The sequence below is a fragment of the Xenopus tropicalis genome, chromosome 1 (assembly GCF_000004195.4).
Source record: "Xenopus tropicalis strain Nigerian chromosome 1, UCB_Xtro_10.0, whole genome shotgun sequence".
Lineage (NCBI taxonomy): Eukaryota > Metazoa > Chordata > Amphibia > Anura > Pipidae > Xenopus > Xenopus tropicalis.
In genome coordinates, this window is record NC_030677.2 from 64,399,035 (window position 1) to 64,419,728 (window position 20,694).

The 20,694-nt window shown below is 38.5% G+C and overlaps 1 protein-coding gene across 1 annotated transcript; it reads right to left on the bottom strand.

Annotated features, from left to right (window-relative positions):
• Positions 1–253: 253 nt before the first annotated feature.
• On the bottom strand, positions 254–19,578 carry LOC100498452 (probable protein S-acyltransferase 23). The gene is made up of 10 exons (XM_018096142.2): positions 19,110–19,578; positions 14,033–14,439; positions 13,025–13,095; positions 10,340–10,402; positions 9,266–9,408; positions 7,096–7,192; positions 6,442–6,594; positions 5,010–5,182; positions 3,555–3,720; positions 254–588 (listed from the first exon to the last, which is right to left on the bottom strand). Exons 1-10 carry the CDS (start codon positions 19,337–19,339, stop codon positions 391–393), a joined length of 1,701 nt encoding a protein of 566 aa, XP_017951631.1. The 5' UTR covers positions 19,340–19,578; the 3' UTR covers positions 254–390.
• Between the last annotated feature and the right edge of the window lie 1,116 nt (positions 19,579–20,694).

Consider the following 20,694-nt stretch of genomic DNA (forward strand, 5'->3'; position numbering starts at 1 on the left):
CTTTGCTTCATGGTTTTAGAGTCATGTCCCACTATGAACTATAATTTGGGGGTTACCTAGCACAGTAGTGTCTGACTGGATAACTTTGGTTGGATTTAGACTTCCAAAAAATGTTTGTGTCAGTCATGTGTTCCCATGATCATATTCTTGCACCCAAGAATATAGAAAAGCAGCTAAAAAAACACTAGAGTTGGATAGAACTTGGGGAGAAAAGTGTTCCAATACAGTAGAAAATAAGCATTTTCCATACCAATTACCTTATAAAATTATTTATTTGTCAATTCATAATACAAATATACAGAACATGTATAAAAACATATGTATAAATTAAATCTAATTTCCCATTTTCCCGTTTAGAATTTCTCATTCTCCTACTTTGCTTCTATTCTTTCAAATATCGAATCTTAGTTCCATTTTTTGGATTTTATCTTCAGAAAGAGGTGCCACAATGTCAATAAATTCCAATAAGTTGAGATAGAATCCACGATCAAATGGATTCCTAAAGTGGCCCCTGTCATCTTTCAGGTATGTGTATTTTTTCACATTCATCCTCTCGTTGGTTGTGATGTTTACAATGGCCATGTAAAGCTAGGAATAAACAAAGGGATAAAGAAGCATATAACAGTTCTGCTTTTTAATTTAGCTGTAACTGTGCTTTACTGTGTACTGAGTACATAGTTACATACCGTATATACTCGAGTATAAGCCGATCCGAATATAAGCCGAGGTACCTAATTTTACCTAAGAAAACTGGAAAAACTTATTGACTCGAGTATAAGCCTAGGGTGGGAAATGTAGCCGCTACTGCTAAGTTTTAATAATCAAAATAAATACCTATAAAATTACATTAATTGAGGCATCAGTGGTATATTTTTCAATATTTATTTCAAAGAAAAACAGTAAACTAGCTCTGTAAGTGGAGAAGAGGGTCAACAAAAACAATATGAGTACTACCCCACGCTCATTGCACATTGGCAAACTGGCGGCAGACCCGGTCCTGGAGGACACGTAAGGGGGAATAAGTATTGCTAGTGGGAGCCTAGGCCAGGGCACTGGAGGGTCTGGTTGCGGGGGGCCTAATTTGCACACAAAGGAGACAGGGTGCTAGTCTAGAAGGACCCATGGCACCCGACTCAAGTATAAGCCGAGGGTGACTTTTTCAGCATATTTTGGGTGCTGAAAAACTAGGCTTATACTCGAGTATATACAGTAGTTACATAGTTACATAGGGTTGAAAAAAGACCATTGTCCATCAAGTTCAACCCATCCGAGTAAACCCAGCACACAACCTATACTAACCAATCTATACACTCACATACATAAACTATATATATACAACCAGTAATACTAACTGTAGATATTAGTATCACAATAGCCTTGGATATTCTGCTTGTTCAAAAACTCATCCAGGCCCCTCTTAAAGGCATTAACAGAATCTGCCATTACCACATCTCTAGGAAGGGCATTCCACAGCCTCACTGCCCTCACCGTGAAAAACCACCTACGCTGCTTCAAATGGAAGCTCTGTTCCTCTAATCTATAGGGGTGACCTCTGGTGCGCTGATTGTTTTTATGGGAAAAAAGAACATCCCCCAACTGCCTATAATCCCCTCTAATGTACTTGTACAGAGTAATCATGTCCCCTCGCAAGCGCCTCTTTTCCAGAGAAAACAACCCCAACCTCGACAGTCTAACCTCATAGCTTAAATCTTCCATCCCCTTTACCAGTTTAGTTGCACGTCTCTGCACTCTCTCCAGCTCATTAATATCCTTCTTAAGGACTGGAGCCCAAAACTGCACTGCATACTCAAGGTGAGGCCTTACCAGGGACCTATAAAGCGGCAAAAATATGTTCTCATCCCTTGAGTCAATGCCCTTTTTTATACAAGACAGCACTTTATTTGCTGTAGTAGCCACAGAATGACACTGCCTGGAATTAGACAACTTGTGATCTACAAAAACCCCTAGATCCTTCTCCATTAAGGATGCCCCCAACACACTACCATTCAGTAGATAGTTTGCGTTTATATTATTCCTACCAAAGTGCATAACTTTGCACTTGTCAACATTGAACCTCATTTTCCAGTTTGCTGCCCAGTTTTCCAATTTTGTCAAATCGCTCTGCAAAGCGGCAGCATCCTGCATGGAACTTATAGTTTTGCACAATTTAGTGTCATCAGCAAAAATAGAAACAGTACTCTCTATGCCCACCTCCAGGTCATTAATAAACAAGTTAAAAAGCAAAGGACCAAGGACTGACCCCTGCGGTACTCCACTAACCACACTGGTCCAATTAGAAAATGTTCCATTTACCACCACTCTTTGTACTCTATCCTTCAGCCAGTTTTCTATCCAATTACAAATATTATGTTCTAGGCCAATATTCCTCAATTTGATCATTAACCTTCTGTGCGGTACTGTATCAAACGCTTTAGCAAAATCTAAGTAGATGACATCAACTGCCATTCCAGCATCAAGGTTCCTGCTCACCTCCTCATAAAAGGCAACTAAATTAGTCTGGCAAGATCTGTTACGCATAAAACCATGCTGGCACAAACTAATAGTATTGTGAACTGCAATGTATTCAACTATCCTATCCCTTATTACCCCTTCCAGAAGCTTTCCTACTACTGATGTCAGACTAACAGGCCTATAGTTTTCAGGCTGAGAACGAGATCCCTTTTTAAATAACGGCACCACATTAGCAATCCGCCAGTCTCTCGGCACCATGCCAAACCTCAACGAATCCTGAAAAATTATGTGAAGAGGCTTGGCAATCACAGCGCTCAGCTCATTTAATACCCTGGGATGAATCCCATCCGGTCCTGGACCTTTGTTTACCTTTACATGTTCAAGTCTCTTTTGAATTTCCTCCTGAGTGACCCATGCGCCAGTAGCTAAATTACTAGCACTGGGTATATTAAAAGGGAAGCCTTCATTATCTGGCTCCTCAGATGTATAGACAGATGAAAAATAAGAGTTCAAAATTTCAGCTTTTTCCCCGTTCTCATCAACCAACGTACCTCCCCGTGATAATAAAGTTCCCACCCCTTCTTGCTTCATTTTTTTGCTTGCTATTAGGGAGAACACAGAGGAATCATGTCTCTATCAAGTATAAATCAACTTCTAGCTTTTTTAAAAAAAAATAATTTTGCCTTAAAACTGCATCATTACATGGGCTAGGCATTCCGCTTAATTTCACCCCTGAAGTGGAATTGATGCAGGCTGCTGAGATTCTGCAAGCTAAGACTTGGGTACTGGCAATTTATGGGTACCGTTATGGCAGCAACAAGTTTAGAGAAATGTTAGTGAAGGGGTAAAATCATTAGTCTTACTACTTTATGCTTTTGTAATTAAATTACAGGGTCAAAGAGTCAAAGATTAAGGACAATGGTGATTTCATGCATTTTATTGCCCAAACAATTTCCAGCTGGAGGGGGGTGAGACAAATATGCTCAGTATTTCCCCTCATTCATTTTAATGGCAATTGCTATTGATTACAAACTAGATTGAATATATGTATATATCTTAGGGCCTCACAATCAAATACTTACACACATCACAGACATGAGTGCTGAAATAGTGCCGATAACAGAAAGAAAGATGAAGCCGATCCCAATCAAGATGCTATTTCCCACAATGTAGAAGCAGTCCCAGCATAGATAAACTCCAATGAAACAGCACATACACATGGAGACCAGGAATCCTACAAAGAACGCTCTATAAAGTAAACCAGAGTACATGTTGTCAGCTCTTAAAGTTATATTATTGTCCCATAACATTATCCATGTGCTCTTATATATATATACACAAAATGAGTTTTTTTAAATAAGCAGCTGTTACAAAACATGTGGAAATGTTGCCCTTGACATCCCATTATGGATGCTTGATACTAGTGGTATTAACGAGAAGTAAGATAACAATATAGGAAGGCTGGGATTTTTTTTCAGAAAAGGCGGCAACTCTACTTATATTGTAACATGAACACTCACTTAACTGAACTCTATAGGTTTAGGGATGCAGCATGCATGCTTTCTTGGCTTCATATAGCTTAATGTCACTTCCAAGTTTCTGCTGAATCAAGCAGTTTAGCAATATGATTGGTTCCACATGTTTATATAAACATATGCAGAGAAAAATGTTACATGCCATGAGCTATGCCTTTAACTTTATTGTGTATTTTAGAGAAAATAAACAAAAGGTAAACATTACATATATAAAGTGTATATTTTTCTTTTAACACATTCTGATAAAAAGCAGGGCCTGTCAAAAAATTAAAAGGGATTATTCTGCAACTTACACTGTACCTGTCTGCATGGAATTACATCACACAGCTCCTTAAGATATGATTGATGAAGTTTAGCCTGCACAGAGGTTATTTGGAAGTTGGGCTTTAAATGGAGCACAGATTTTCTAGCACCCTGAAGAATCGAACCCTTAATGTTTATTGCTTTCTTCTGCAGAGATTACGTATACTTCATGGGAAGATAATGATTGCATTCTCTCATCCATGGATGCTGGAGGTTTCAGCATTTACTTTCCAAGTAAACGTTGCTGATTATAATGTAAATCAGTGCAGGTAAGGGCTACAAACACACAGGAGGTGCATTAAATCTGCTTTATTAAATACCAATGCATTACAGTTTCTGCTGTTTGTTTGGCAGGGCACATTTTTTTCATAGACATACAGGTACAGGATGCTTGGCACCTACTTAGAATTGGTTCCTCAGATGCCTCTTTATGAATATAAATTTTTTGAAAACTAGTGGACCCCGTGATTATTCATTTCCATATTAGTGATCAAACTGCTGAGTAGGCAGGAAACATTGCCTGCATCAAAGGCACTTTGACTCACTTTAACTCTAATGGAATCAGACTTCTTGGATCTGATAATTGGTTTGCATTCCCTATGGCCATTTATCAATTCCAAGTCAAACTGACTTACTGTTACGGTAACAACCATTTTATTTCTGTTATGCAATTGTGCGATCTGGTGGTTTAAGCTGTACCTGTTCCGCTTTCCGACGTCATTGTAGATGTAAGGGCAATAGTGGTCAAAGTGGGAAACGCATCGATTCGTGATACGACAGTGTTTGGATCGAAGTGGCTTCACAAGATGACAAGTATGACACAGTCTGTTCAAAGGGTTTTTACCATCTTTCCAATCATTACAATTTATAGCCTAAAAGAACATGACAAATCAGCAAGCTTTGTTCTTTTAGATAAATAATAAACTATTTATAATACTTGGACGTACAGTATATATACAGGTATTTGTTATCCTGAAACTCGTTATCCAGAAAGTTCTGAATTATGGGAAGGCCATCTCCCATAGACTCCATGATAAGCAAATAATTTTTTAAACTTATTTCCTTTTTCGCCGTAATAATAAAACAGTACAGGTATGGGATCCCTTAGGTGTCCCCCCCTCCCACCCCACAGCTTGTGATTGAGCACTGGATTTTTCATCTGACGCTCAGTGTAAATTGCAGCATGAAGGGAAAACAAGTGCTCCTAGAATAAGCACTATGGGGCATTCCCTTGTCTGTTAAAATTATTGTTATTTTTTATGGCTGCATAGGGGAGTGTATCTGATGGTGTATTTCTGCCAAGCAACTGCTGTATGCTGTTACTTTACAGCAATGGCACATGGTGTAATTTCAGGTATTTTGCATCCTCATTCTTAGTAGTCCAAACATGTGGACCATAACACCCAATATAATTTTCTATTTAGTGTCACTTAACACTACTGCTTAGACAGGAACCCTGTTATCCTGAAATCTCAGAATTATTGGAAAGCCACTTACCATAGAATCCATTTTAAGCAAATAATTCTAATTTTTAAAAATTATTTCCTTTTTTTTCTGTACAGGTATGGGATCCCTTATCCGGAAACTCCTTATCCAGAAAGTTCCGAATTACGGAAAGGCCATCTCCCATAGAATACATTATAAGCAAATAGTTCTAATTTGTAAAAATAATTTCCTTCTTCTCTGTAATAATAAAACAGTAGCATGTACTTCATCCCAACTAAGATATCATTGATCCTTATTGGAGACAAAACAAGCCTATTGGGTTTGGGTTATGGAGATCCAAATTACAGAAAGATTCCTTATCCGGATAACCCCAGGTCCCGAGCATTCTGGATAACAGGTCCCATACCTGTACTAATAAAACAGTACCTTGTACTTAATCCCAACTAAGATATAATTAAATTATATTTGGAGGCACAACAATTATATTGGGTTTATTAAATATTTAAAACATTTTTTAGTAATTTTAAGGTATGGAGATCCAAATTACAAAAGATCACTTATTCGTTCTGGATAACAGGTCCCATACCTGTATTACAATAAAAAGGTTTAGTCATTCGACAACATTATTAAGCAAACTGTATAGATATACTCGCATATATCGTATATATATACTCGCATTTTGTACCTGCTTAACAGCATATTTATATTCTTCTGTATCCTGAGGTAGAAATCCAGGGTCCATATGTGAAGCTTTTAAGAAGAAAGCCCACATCAGTGTATTGCAAAGCAGGAACATCATATGCAACTCCCAGAGAGCATAGTATGAAACAGGCACAATCTGTTCAGTGAAGGAAAACAGATTCATTAGCAATAATCAACAAATGGCGTGCCATGTAAATACTGCAGGTGTCAGCAAACAAGCTTCAGATTTAATTTTATGCCTCTGTTTGGCACCTCAGGTCCTTGTGCTACAAAATATTTGTACTGTTAGAAATTGTAATCCTGATCAAATTTATATTTTTTAAAATAGCTGTAGTTTTGTAAAAATGTGGCTATAGAAAACCTGTGGACCAATAGACGTTGCAGAACTACAACTCTCCAAGTCTTCCCCAGAGGACCCTGATACACTAACACTTCCCTAAGTACTGATTTCAGCAATTGTTAGGGATTTTTCCTTGGATATACATGTATGGTACACAACCATACTACACTTATAACATAAAACAAAATAAGATTTTTGTTCTTAACAGAAACATTTGTAGGGCTAGATGATATAAAGCAATACTAGAGTTATTTAGGAACAATGAAACAAGCAGAGATAAACAATGAAAAGACGTACCTTAAAGAAATAAGTCGGATATCCCCAAAGGAATAAATTTCCAAAAAAGAATAAGATGGGTCCTTTTGTTTTTCCTGGGCGACCAAATAACCACGTACTGCATAGAAATGTGACAAAACATTATTTTCTTGCCATGTGAACTCACTGTAAACATTCAACAAAAAAATATTCTATATCTTCAGGAACTGTGTGCTAAGTAAAAATTACTTTTGGCTTAATACATATGTTAGGGGACTTGTCAGTTTGCTAAGGAACAACACTGGAAGGGTCATTTACTATTAGGAAGGCAGATTGCAAACTGCCTGTGGGCCAGTCCGACACTGGGTGCATTATCTCCCTTTTTTGTAATTGCACACTGCTTTTCTTGCTTAAAGAACTGCTACAGGTCTCTGCTTTGTTTCAAAATGCAGATACCTGCTGCTACTCCCATGAATACAACACTGCCTGCATTAGGCAGTGCACATAGGCCTTCATCCTCTTACCCCCTAACTTGTGCATTATTTGGACAGGCAAAATAGGGAGCAGCAGAGGCTGCAACAGGACCCCATCCTTACTGCTTGCCCTGTGGTAGAAAGGACTGGGCTAGCCTGCACTCCTTGGCGCTGAAATCTGCACCCCACGCTGGATTTTTCCATTCTGTGCAAGGTGCAGAAGGTAGCAGGAGTGGGGAAAGAAATGCCTGAATAGGGCATGCTCTTGCACTTCTTCTGTTTTTACACAACTTAAAGGGACAGTAACACCAAAAAATTAAAGTGTATAAAAGTAATTACTATATAATGTAATGCTGCCCTGCACTGGTACAACTGGTGTGTTTTCCTTAGAAAGACTACTATAGTTTATATAATAAAGCTTCTGTGTAGCCACGGGGGCAGCCATTTACAGGAGAAAAGGCACAGGTTACTTAGCAGATAACAGATAAAACCCCATTATATTCTACAATAAGCAAATCACTCATTCTATTAGCACCAAAGTAAACAGTGCATTTAGTTGTAAGGATCAGCTCATTATATTAAAATAAAATCACAATACTTTCATGTATAGGTATGGGACCTGTTATCCAGAATGCTCAGGACCTGGGGTTTTCTGGATAAGAGAATTTCTGTAGTTTGGATGACCATACTTTGTCTACTAAAAAATAATATGAACATTAAATAAACCCAACAGGATTGATTTGCCTTCAATAAGAAGGATTAATTATATCTTACTTGGCATCAAGTACAAGGTACTGTTTTATTATTACAGGCAAAAAAGGAAATTACTTTTAATACCTAAATATTTAGGTAAAATGGAGTGTATGGAAAATGGGCTTCCTGTAATTCAGAGCTTTCTGGAAAATGGATTTCTGCATAACAGATCCCATACCTGAACCTGGAAATCTGACATTGATCTGGGTTTTGGAAATCATGTTTTAGCACCTTGCATATCTATAAATGTACATCCTCTGTTCTAGTAATGAAATGTCTATAAATCAGCTGGTCAGCCACATATGCCACAAGACATTATATTGTAAGTACATAAACTAATGTTATGTTACTGTCAGTCACAGATTTCAGTTATTGAGAGCACATTGCACATGTAGAACACAAATTACTTTACAGACTTAAATCAAAACTGTAACAACTGCACACAACTATCATATCATATATTCTTATAAGGCTCATTTTTGGTATCGGCTCATTTAAACAAGGTGCTGGCCACTGTTGGGTGGTGCTTAGTGTAAAAGTCATTGCAGATAAACTTACTGGAAAGCAGGTCTATTGAGCCAGCTGTGCTGCAAGCCTAATATACTGAATGCCTGCAGTTCCCTTATTCCTGGCAAGATATAAATATTTTAAACTTTAAAACTGAATGTTATCTGTTTAACCACAATTGCGTTTGATTATAAACTTAATGCCAGAGTTTTTTGAGCAGTCGTTTGCAGCAGGGACTTGTTCTTCATTTACTGCATTATTAGCTCCACCAATTTCCTCTCCTGAGATGTAATTAAAAAGAGATCTCATTTCATTTTCACATATTTGGTAGTTAGCAGCAAACGTCAAGCATGATAAAGCCTACCGTATGTTCATTTAAATTTATAGCATGATCGGCTATGATGACTTTCTTACACTAACACTCCCTGCCCTGCTGGATATTCTATATCTTTGTAAAGATATTTATTTAGACAGTTTACCTCCAGTTAAATTTAGCATGATGCTTTTTTGATTGTATGATTGTGCTTTGTAAAAATGAGGCAATATCCCAGGACTTCCGTCCGTTAGCCAGCTTCAAGGGGGTATTTCTGTTGTTATCTTCACCTTCTAAATCAATATTATCCTGAGGGGAAAAGAGCTCATGTTAAGCATCAAACTGAACTCACGGAGCCTTACTTACTAATTGCAGGCAACTTACAAATTAAAAATCAGTCACTATCAGTAACTGTTGTTTTTGTGCCCTAGGCAAACCACTCAAAGTGCATCCTCTTTCCAATTTGGTATTTGTGTATACGTCACTTTTTAAAACCGGATTTACCTTTAAGCCTTTTATGTCTCTTCCATATTTTCTTTTGCTTTTGTGTCCTTTTTTAGGTTGAATGGTTATATTCTCTTCTCTTTCTCCATTTTATTCCTTTCAGCTTATCATAGTCTCTTTCTGCCTCTTTCCTCTCTTCCCACTCTCTGCCACCTTCTCAGTTTGCCATTTTCTTTCTTTGCGTGCCTTTCCTTCCTCCTAGTTATAGTGCAATCCTTATCTTCCCCTTTACCATTCTTCCTTTCACCAATCTCCCTGTTTGCCTTTGTCTCATTTCCTCTCCACCCTAGGGGCCATTTTCTTATCCTATTCCCTTCTTCTTATCTGCCATTTTCCCCATTCTGCCCCTCTAACTATATGCCAGTCTTTTAGAACAGGGGTCCCCAACCTATTTTACTCACGAGCCACACTGTGTAAAAAGTGTTGGTGAGACACACACAAGCATGGAAAATGTTCTTTGGGGATGCCAAAAAAGGACTGTAATTGGCTTTTTGGTAGCCCCGTGTGAAGTGTTGGCCTGCAGGAGACTCTGCTTGAAGTAAAACTGTCTCTGTGCTTCCAAGCCAGAAATTTAAAAATGGGCACCTACTTTGAGGACACTGGGAGCAACATCAAAGATGAGTGAGGAGCAACATGTTGCTCACGAGCCACTGGTTGGGGATACGTTTTAGAAACTTAGACTTTTTCATCTCTTTAATCCAGCAGTTTTGCATCATGCTATTTAGAATATACTCACTTGTTCACATAACAGTTGGACTGTTGGAAGATTCCCACTTAATACAGCTAAGTGCAAAGGGGTCTATAAAGAAATAACATATATTACTTGTTAGTTAAAGTATTCCATATCTCCCCCTTAACAAGTTTTCAGTACATTTGGTCATGTGGTTGACTTTTCTCACCAGAAACTATATGTACAAAAAAACAGAATTATTTTCTAGCAATGGGCATTATGCAAATAATACCCTACCAGGGGACAATGAAACAATTTCACCCCCCTCCAGGAGACATTCAAAAGTTGCATAAGTTTGTATGTCTTAAGATAATAGAACACTGATTAAAAATTTGAATCAATTCTGTTTGTGGATAATGGGCAACTGCTACCGGAGAACAAGGACTTCTGTGTTTTTGATCATTGTTCCCATTAAGTTAATGAGAAGCAATCTGAGAATATTACTGTAGTTTTTTGTCATCAACCTAGGTATACCTATAAAAATGTTATACCGGATGAGGCTGTTTGTAAAGATGATTTATTGTACAACTCTTTAATACTGCTTCTCATTACCCTGCATACAGACAAAAGGGTAGGGGAACAGGGGCAGCCCCTCTGTATACTGATATCTGTGACTTGTGTCACTAAAAGCAGAAGTTCCTGTCATTAGATCTCAGTAAATAGAAGAATTCCATTTGTCAATCTGATCATTTTCATGTTCTACATATGCAATGTGAATGGATTTTGGAGTGACTATAAAAGCTTTGGATATGAATAAGGAGCCATGTTCTAATTACAGAATTACCAACACCCAGCAAATTATACAGTGCAAGTAGAAAGCAACCTATTCAGCATACAAGGCTCAGCAAATCAGTGCTAACAAATGCTATGTTGACTAAATAAAGCATGTAATAAAGTTATATAGTGTTATATACTGTGGTAGACAAAGTTAGATCTTGTCCAGTAATACCTAGCAAGTAGTAGTAAGTGTTCACTGCTCTAGTGTATAATTGAAATAATGAAAGTAAATATCTAACTGGCTGCTCTTGGCTAATTGGCAAGGTTAAAAAATGCCTATATTTTAGAATAACCCTAAATATTGTATTATTTAAAGATCTGCAAACTGTGCATTTTCTATGTTCCATTTCTTACTTTGAAATATGATTATATAATAAAGTGCTTTAATTATATAATATTATATAAAGTACTGCATGCATAAATATTTTACCCCCTGCTCCTATTCTTGCGCACTTAGTAGTGCTCTGAATAATATAATGGACACTAATCAGCTGCAAAATTGGTTTTAGAAAGAATTTCAAATACTCAGCCTTATACCAGAGGGAATTAAAGATTGCTCTCAATGTACTGCTCAAATATGAATAATATGCAGCTAATATAAGTGCAGCTGATATAAAGGCAGCCTTATGTTTGACTTTGCAATTCAAAAAAGCAGCACCATGATAAATGGAGTGGATTTCTGCAAAAAAATGCATACTTTTGCATTTCACACCAAAATCTGCTCTGTGTGTGCCAAACGAAGGAATGGGTTGGAGCACATTGGCATTACTCTGTCTGCGTAGGAAATGCAGAAAGAAAAAAGCCAATCATCGGCCGTGTGTGCCATTAGTCCATGGCTCATAGGCGTTCTGGGAGATGTAGTGCAAATATGGCCTGTAGGCTATAGGTTATAGAAGATAATGTAAAACCTACTTTAAAATATATTGATACAAGTATGGGACCTATTATCCAGAATGCTTGGGACCTGTGGTTTTCTGGATAAGGGATCTTTCCGTAATTTGGATCTCCATAACTTAATTCTGCTAAAAATCATTTAAATATTGAATAAACCCAATAGGCTTGTTTTACTTCCAATAAGGGTTAATTCTACAGAGAATTATATAGAGAAAAAGGAAATCATTTTTAAAAATTAGAATTATTTGCTTATAATGGTGTCTATGGGAGATGGCCTTTCCGTAATTCGGAACTTTCTGGATAATGGGTTTCCAGACAAGGGATACCTGTACTAAATAGCTTTAATCTGTTAAAAACATTTAAACATGAATGGAGAACTTTTGATTACTAACCACAATTTGTTAAAAGAGCCCTAAATCATACAGAAACTCCTAATATACTTATCACTGTAAACTGTTCATTCAAAAAGTATGCTTAAAAACCATGGTTATTTGCTGAAACCATTGATTGTAACAACTTCTCCGCAGCTTACAGACAGCATGCAGGCAATGCATTGCACTGTGAGGTTCCATTTCTGATTGATATCACGTGTGCAGGGAATTGTGGGATTGAAGGCAGGCTGAGGAAAGTCAACTACTGTTAGATTTTTTGGAGTCTTACCAGGCTTAGGTAACTGTTCCAAACCATATTATTACATTAAAAAGCATATTTTTTAATTCATGTATATTGCAAAGTTGCTTGAAATTATGTGTACTTTTTAAAAAGCTTTAATTGTGCTTGGATGGAGTTTCCCTTTAGATAATAATAGTTTCTGGATAAGGGATCCCATACCTGTATATGAAAAGTGGTACTGTATATTACACCATGTATAATCATACCTCTATGAAGACTGAGGCAGATCATAACATTATAGTACCCTAAAACGAATGGAATTAATATTACTTTGTATATTCCATTTATTTTTACCAGACAGTTAAAAGTATTTTTTCTATTGTGAACCAAAATGAATGTCTGGCTTACCTGCCCAAAGTTATCTGTCTGTCGTGGGTTACAGCCAGAGTATATGAGTAGGTGAGACAATTCACAGTGACCTATAAAAAAAAATATATTACTGAGAACTGAGATTCAAATTTGCACCCTTGTACTACTTACTGCATTTCACTGCATTTTTATGGTGCATTATGGTAAATTATTGTCAAATCCATTTGGATCTTGGACCAGAACTATCTGCTGGTCTAGTTTGCGACCCACCACATGATTTTAAATAACTCCCAGCCCGCCTTAAAACTGTGGCCTGTGAGTTACAGATCAACATCCGCTGGGTCATGGGAGTTGTAGATCCACTACAGCTGAAGGGCTTACTGCCAACAGGCCCACGTTTAAGGAAAAACTGAGTTACATGGCACCTGTACTTTGCACCTTGAGTGTCAGAGACTGTTTCAATTCTTCCATGCAAGAGCCCTGTTAACACTTGCTACATATACTCTACCTCCCATTTTTAGCTCTCCTCTGACAATTGTTTCCTGGAAAAGCACTAAGCTCAAAGTTATTTTTTTCTGCCTACTAAGGGAAAACAGATATTCTGCCTGCTGCACATGCCGTGCAGTTGAAAAATGTCATTCCTCCAAAGATGGATCATTCAGTATCCAGAAGTAATACTGAATGCCAGCGGGATTCAAATGCATCTACTTAAAATGAGTACCTTTTGTGTAATGCTTAAAGGGATTTTGATCTTTTCATTGTCAAACGTATCATCATAATATGCTTGTTTACTGTGTATGATATAATTCTACAGGCAGGCTTATTAAAGATCACTAAAACAATTAAAATGGATTTGATTGTCAGCACCAAGGACAAAAATATTTGTTGTCAGGACAAAATTCCTGCCAATTGTTTTCTATGCTTTATTATAATAAATACAAGCATGTTGTATATAGGTGTATGCTGGGATCAGCCCTGAAGACGGTATCAGGTGATTTTTATTTTGAATGTTTAAATCCATCATGTATTTATATGATGACAACTTACCCTTGAATGCTGCCCAGTGCAGTGCTGTGTCTCCCTCAGAGTCATACAAGTTGATCTTTGCGCCTTTCCCTATAAGGTAGCAACACAACGCTGTTTGTCCATACTGAGCAGCTGTAATCAAAGGAGTGCAGCCCTTCTGATCTTTTACATCCACTGATACGCCTGCTTTCAGAAGAATGTCTACAACAGCAATGGAGCCACTGACAGCGGCCCAGTGAATGGGGTGCTGCCCCAGCTCAGCCAGGCTTGGTGTATCCACAGGTCCTTTACTATCCACAAAGAGCTCCATTAGTTGAATAGATCCTGTGAGGGCAGCCCAATGGACAGGGGTATGTCCCTTTTCATCGTAACACCCCAAAACAGCAGCGCTTTCTGCCTCAAGTATATGCTGACATTTCTTTATATTTCTGTAAAAGAGAAGTCACAGTTAAAAAAACAAAATATTTACTGTATATCCTTTTTTCACTAACAAAGACCTGCAGTTTTTTTTTTTATCTATCTATCTATCTATCTATCTATCTATCTATCTATCTATCTATATCTATCTATCTATCTATCTATCTATCTATCTATCTATCTATCTATCTATCTATCTATCTCTATCTATCTATCTATCTATCTATCTATCTATCTATCTATCTATCTATCTATCATCATCTATCTATCATTGAATATGTGCATGGGCATGGAAAGACTAAACTATGCACTTTCATGCTGAAATCCACCCTGTGTGCATGCGTTTAGGCTGATGCTATGCCTGCGGTGGGCACACAACATGGGGTGGTGGAAGCTGATTAGCCAGTGGAGAAAAGGCCACTGGAAGACAAATTCTCTCGGGGGTACAGTTTTGTTAGGTACCTCCAAATGGCTGTAATTGCTAGCCTGTGACCTTGGGCTGGTGGATTTCTTCGCTAAAAACATACACTGGCAGGGATAGTTTTCACTGCTATCTTTTTCTTTTTTCCTTTTTATTACTTATGGTGCCCTGAGCTGGCATGTGCAGTATAGTCATTTTTTTTGCTTGTCTTTAAAATGATAATGAAAGCCTGGTTAAATCCATGGACCCCTTCAGAGGCCTCCCACTCCCGAGCTACAGTATCAAATTGCCTAATTTGCTGTACATGTACTTGGTTATAAAAATTTCCTAGGGCTGTTAAAGTGGACAAGTGTAAATGCTTTAAGGCTATTTATCTTTCTTGATGTTAACAGCCCTTTAACCTCCTGACTGCAGCATCCTATAGAGGCTGAAGGTAGGGAGACTGAGAATCATCAGTCGCTTGTATTTAATATTTGGACCCAGCAAGTGCTAGAATAATTGCATTCTTAGATGATATTTTCAGCTGCTCTTAAAAAATGTCATAAGGGAGGTCTCAGCTTTATTTGTGCTTTTTTGTATAATTTAGAAATGCACATTTTCTCTTGAATTTTTTCCCATGGTTATTCTTGGCTATTAACCAGCCAGATGTAATGACATTCACTTATGCTTCTGGGTCCCTTAAAGTTAAGCCACTAAGTTAAAAATAAGTGGAATCCAGTTTGCACACTTACTGCATATTCAAAATGAATTACTTTATGTTTCTCTATGATAAAATATGCCCAACATTGGGCTTTTTGTTTAAAGGGGCAACCCCCCCCCCTCTGCTTGTTCAATATAAGGTCAATGAATAGGGCTTGTACTGAACACACTTTTTGCCTATTGTTTTAATCATGAAAAATGAAAGTTTGTTATTATTTCTTGAGTTAAACAGGGCAGATAGGGAAACTGAAGCTACTCCATGTTTGGTTCATGCAAAGAAGATACATTGTACTTGCATAATGGACTGGTAACAAAAGTGTCAACTCATATTGAACAAGATATACTGCCCCTTTAAAATATCAGTATTTAGAAATAAATGGGGTTCATGACACATGTATCTTTTACAGAGCCGGAACTAGGGGTAGGCAGAAGAGGCACCTGCCTAGGGCTTAACAGTTAAGGGGTGCTAGGCATGTAACTCTGTTGCCAACCCCTAGTCTGGGATCTCTTACCCCCACTGCTGATTTCCTCCCCCCTCTGCACTCCGTCTGTGTGCTTTATTGCTGCGCTCCCCCCTTAATGGCACGCATGTCCACGTTCGTGCACGCGTTTGCGCACATGAGTGTGCGCGGGAGGAAACGGAGAAGCAGCGGTGGGGGCGAGGTAGTTGGCTGGGTTGCCTAGGGTGCCCAGCCAGCTTGGCCCGCCTCTGCTGATCTTTCATTTATATATATACTTAAATAAACAGAATATGCATAGAACGCTGTCGGCAATGAGATCAATTAAAGGCAACTTTACACAAAGGTAGTAATTTATAAAACTGTTAAATGGCCAAGGTTATAAAAAATAGAATTCGCATAAGCTATGAATAGCCTGTAAAATCAATTATAATAATGATCACCCTGTGTTAAAAGATAAGGATATTATAAGAAGTTTCCTCTGAGTTCCATGACCTGCATAAAGGCATTTAAAAAAAGCATTATTATAATAATGATCCCCCTGTTTTAAACGATAAGGATATTATTAGAAGTTTGCTCTGAGTTTCATGACCTGTATAAAAGCATTAAATTTGCCACTCATCTGCAACTTTTATATACTTTTATTTTACTATAGGGGTACTTTATTCTGTGTTGAACACATTTAAACTGCCATTTGCAAATAATTAGACATATGTTTTGTATTACCTTTGGTTGCTGAGAGATGTACACTCAGAGTATATACACAAACAAGTTTTTCCTGTAGTGCTATTATGCATTTAAAGGCACAACCACTGTACCTGAATTCAAGGGCTAGTCCTATAACGGTGCAAATTATCTAGCCACAGCATAAACGCAAGTACCTGTGTCAAATACTCTAAGTTTGTTAGATATTTCAACCTATTAAACATCTGGCATGGAAATCCACATTTCTCCTGCAGCCACGTTGGTTATTGTTTACTAACACTGGGCCTTGTTAGATGGAAATAGATTTCACAACAGGATTTTTCAGGGTCATCAAAATACAAAAAAAGGACTCTGTTCCCATTCTGAAAATATCCAATCCAAGTTCAAAGTTTGATTTCCATCTCACATGGAAATGCGCCAGAGGCATCCCTCCTGCTATTAAGGTGGGCAATTAAAACCCACTTCGCCTCTATATAGTCTTTCTTATTTATAACACATTTCTCCTATAACCAGTATAGTTACACACTCAGCAGACCCATAGCTCACGTATGATAAAAATGTGCTTGTACATTTAATGTGGCTGAGAAACATCTGGGCCTGATTTACGTCGTTCTTTGTATAATTTCATTTCCAGAATTATCCAGGGATACAGTGCATGGTTGGGTAAAAGCCCAGGACATGTGGTGTACTGTTATATTAACATAGCAGCCTTCAGTTGTCCCTGAGCCCACAATGTGCAGATGAACTGCTAACTGTTTTAACTCCCAAGAACTCAGTGTCACTGGGATACAGTGGCAATCTGACAAAATTCACACTAAAATGGTCTGTGTTAAACTCCAGTAGCTCTCCTTTACTCCCCTGTATTGTCAGAGATAACTCCACCAAGGTAATGGAAATAAAAGATCACATAGTACTGCATAAGTCCGTGAAAGGTTGCAAACTTTCCAACCATATGTTTTCTGCCGGTAAACCGGAGATATTATCTTATATACTATCACAGTCACCCTGTCTGCCAATGCAGCAATTGTAGTTTTCCAGCTGCAGAGCCACAGACAAAAGATTGCCTTACTAATTGTGTGAATTCATGGTAGGTGCAGATAATTGGTCTTTTTGGGGAGGTACCCTGCATTGTACCAACACTGGCTGTAAGGAATACGCAACAGAAGGAAGGCGGTGAGTAGTCTGGAACCCAGACTGGACCTATGTTAACCATGTGGGCACAAAAATGATTTTTGTGCATACTTTTACAAGACTATGGGGGTAATGCAATAAATGGCCTTAAATGGCATTAATCCATAGCAACCAATCAGCAGGTAGCATTTACTAATCTGTTGGTATGGATTATTAGGTGTGGGCAAACACAAGACTTTTTATTACATTACCCCAACTTATTTCCAAATGTAGCCAAAGCACATTTAGTTATGCAAATGTTTTAATGCTTTGCACTTGTGCAGTAACATAACTTTAGGTTCAGGGCCCCCTTAGAAACATTTTTTTCAAGGCCCTCGCCCATCTCCCCCAAAATTGCAGGTCATCTGGGACATGCTCAAAATCATGGGTCACCTGCAATTTTGTGTATTTACAACATCCCCCTCATGTTCCCCCTGTATATGGGAAGCAGAACCCCCATTGCACTCATGGGGTTGGCTTTCTTTATAGGAAGCCACCTTTGGTAGCTGCATAGTAAATATCCAGGAACTGCTGGGGCAGTGACAGCAAAGCTTATGTGGCTGCATGATTAGTTAAAAATATTGTACTTTGAAATTATCCAGCCTACCCGTAGGCCCCCAAACAGTACCAGAGCTGTGGGCAGCCAATGGTGGGGGCGCTAGGCAGATACTTTTTCTGCTTACCCCGACTCTCTTGCCCCTGAGTGCTCCCCTGCAACATCACCACACGTGTACTGTCATTAGCGCACATGCACATTACAGGTGCAGAAAGTGGCAAAGTGCCCATTGCCGAGCTACAACTTTCAGAAGGGTATTTAGGGAAAACTCCCCCCCCCCGAACCCTGTGTGGATGTCTATATTTCTTTCCTCTTCATGGTAAATTAGGTACCAATACTAACAGGGTGGCTAAATCCTCTGATAAGCTGATGACAGTCAGCATGTGGAAAAGGATTTTGATTTGTTGACATGTCAGCAGCCAAACATGATCATGACAATCCTATTAGCATTTATTGTGCTGTTCCCAGTGCTACAGAAAAGCCATTCTAACTTCTGATTGCTAACCCTTTGTATTATCAAGTTTCTGTAAAGAAGAACTTGCACCCTGCATGTCACCATGTCAAATATAGCAAATCTGCAATGTATGAGATTTTTTTTTTCTTTTCTACTGCCCCTGGGGTATTATTTTGCCCCTTACATGAGTTATTCCCATAATGACTTCACTTACTTACCCCTCTTTTACAGCCTGAAAGATCTGTCCATCACAGACACGGCTCATACACTCCACATCAAAAGCTGCTGCTTCACAGCACATGGGTTTTGTGTGCAGGGGGGGCACAACTCCTCCTGCTCTGCCAGCCCAGTCCATGGCCATTGTGTTCTGCAGGGAATCACTGGCTCTTGCTGGGACAGTGTTGTGCCGGCTAAACCTGGAGAGAGGACGAGACGCAGATTGTATCATCTCCCTCCTCCTGTCTGGGAACAGCCCCTTCCCTGCCTCTGCCCTCAGCTGCTCCTCTCTGTGAAACTTACTGACTTAGTATGTGCTGCTTGGGGACCCAAATGGCAGCTCCACCACACAAGGTTACTTTAGGGGTCACACTGGAGACTGTACAGGTGACTGGTTCCCCTGATGCTAGGGGTCCCTGTAGGTGAGTGGCTGCCCTGCTACTGGGTGCCAGTGTTGGAAGCACATTGGTCTCCCAGGGAGACTCATCACATGGCAACCACTACTGTACTGTCTACACACAATGGAAAACTGTACTTTACTGTGTGTACACAACACAACATCTATTCACTGGCAAACCCCATTGTTTGTCACATACTTACAGGTAACATGGACTGACTGGATTAGCAGTGAGCTGCTCAAAACAACTATTTACAATTAGAATTACTGTTGATTTATTAATTGTAATAATTTCCCTTAGGAACTGTAGATTTTTAAAATCAATATGTAAGCTATTTATAGGGTATTTATAGGCTTCCATACAGTGAAAAGGCCAAAGGTAAACATGTAAAGACAGCTCTTTTCTATTCCAGGTCCCCAAAATGGCATTTAAGATCTCAGTAACTCCTGGTCACTTGATGCTGTGTGTGTGAGACTGTGTTAGAATATGGCTCTGCTTCTGTTTGGGGGAGAGGCTTGTTCTGCTTGCGTCTGTGTCTGTTTTTGTGTGTGTGCAAGTGTGCATTATTGTGCAGAAAGGAGACCTTTAGTGTGGGGACTACCTGTGGATGCTGTTCCAAGGGAACCCACTGAGCTCCTCTGTATTAAGTGTATTATTTTGTATTATTTTAAAGAAGAAAATGTACCCCCCCCCCATTATGTGTTATTTTAAAAAAAGTTCTCAGCATGAGGGACTCAAAAGACTCTCTTAAGGTGCAATGTATTGGCTGTAATGTGAACTTATGTGTTTATTGTGATTTGTAGACCTAATGGTATGCTGGGTACTTTGTAAGTACAGCTGAGGTGCAGGCAGTTATGTACAGTATTTTTAAACTGAATAATACTTATTATTGTAATATGTATCATGTAACAGATTTACATTTGCATTATCTAATTAAACAGCACCTTCAAGTTAAACAATTATGGAAGCTGTAGTGGGATTCGCAATAAATTAATTTCATACAAACCTGGCATTACCTGTATACAGACTACAGTCCACCTTAGCAAGTAGTCACTACTTATAAGAAACCTAATTAAAAAAGGTAAAGTAAACCATTGTAGAAAATGCCCAAGACATTATCAGGGCTGAGCTCTTCATTTGCCAGTCAGAGATACTGTAGGACTACCTTTATACAGCATATAGGAATGAA

Excerpts from the sequence above, each read along its gene's own strand:
- LOC100498452 (XM_018096142.2), bottom strand. The coding sequence starts at position 19,339 with ATGATACAATCTGCGTCTCGTCCTCTCTCCAGGTTTAGCCGGCACAAC. Across the intron at positions 10,403-13,024 it reads AGACAGATAACTTTGGGCAG|ACCCCTTTGCACTTAGCTGT; the intron begins GTAAGCCAGACA and ends ATTTCTTTATAG. Across the intron at positions 6,595-7,095 it reads ATCCGACTTATTTCTTTAAG|ATTGTGCCTGTTTCATACTA; the intron begins GTACGTCTTTTC and ends TTCACTGAACAG.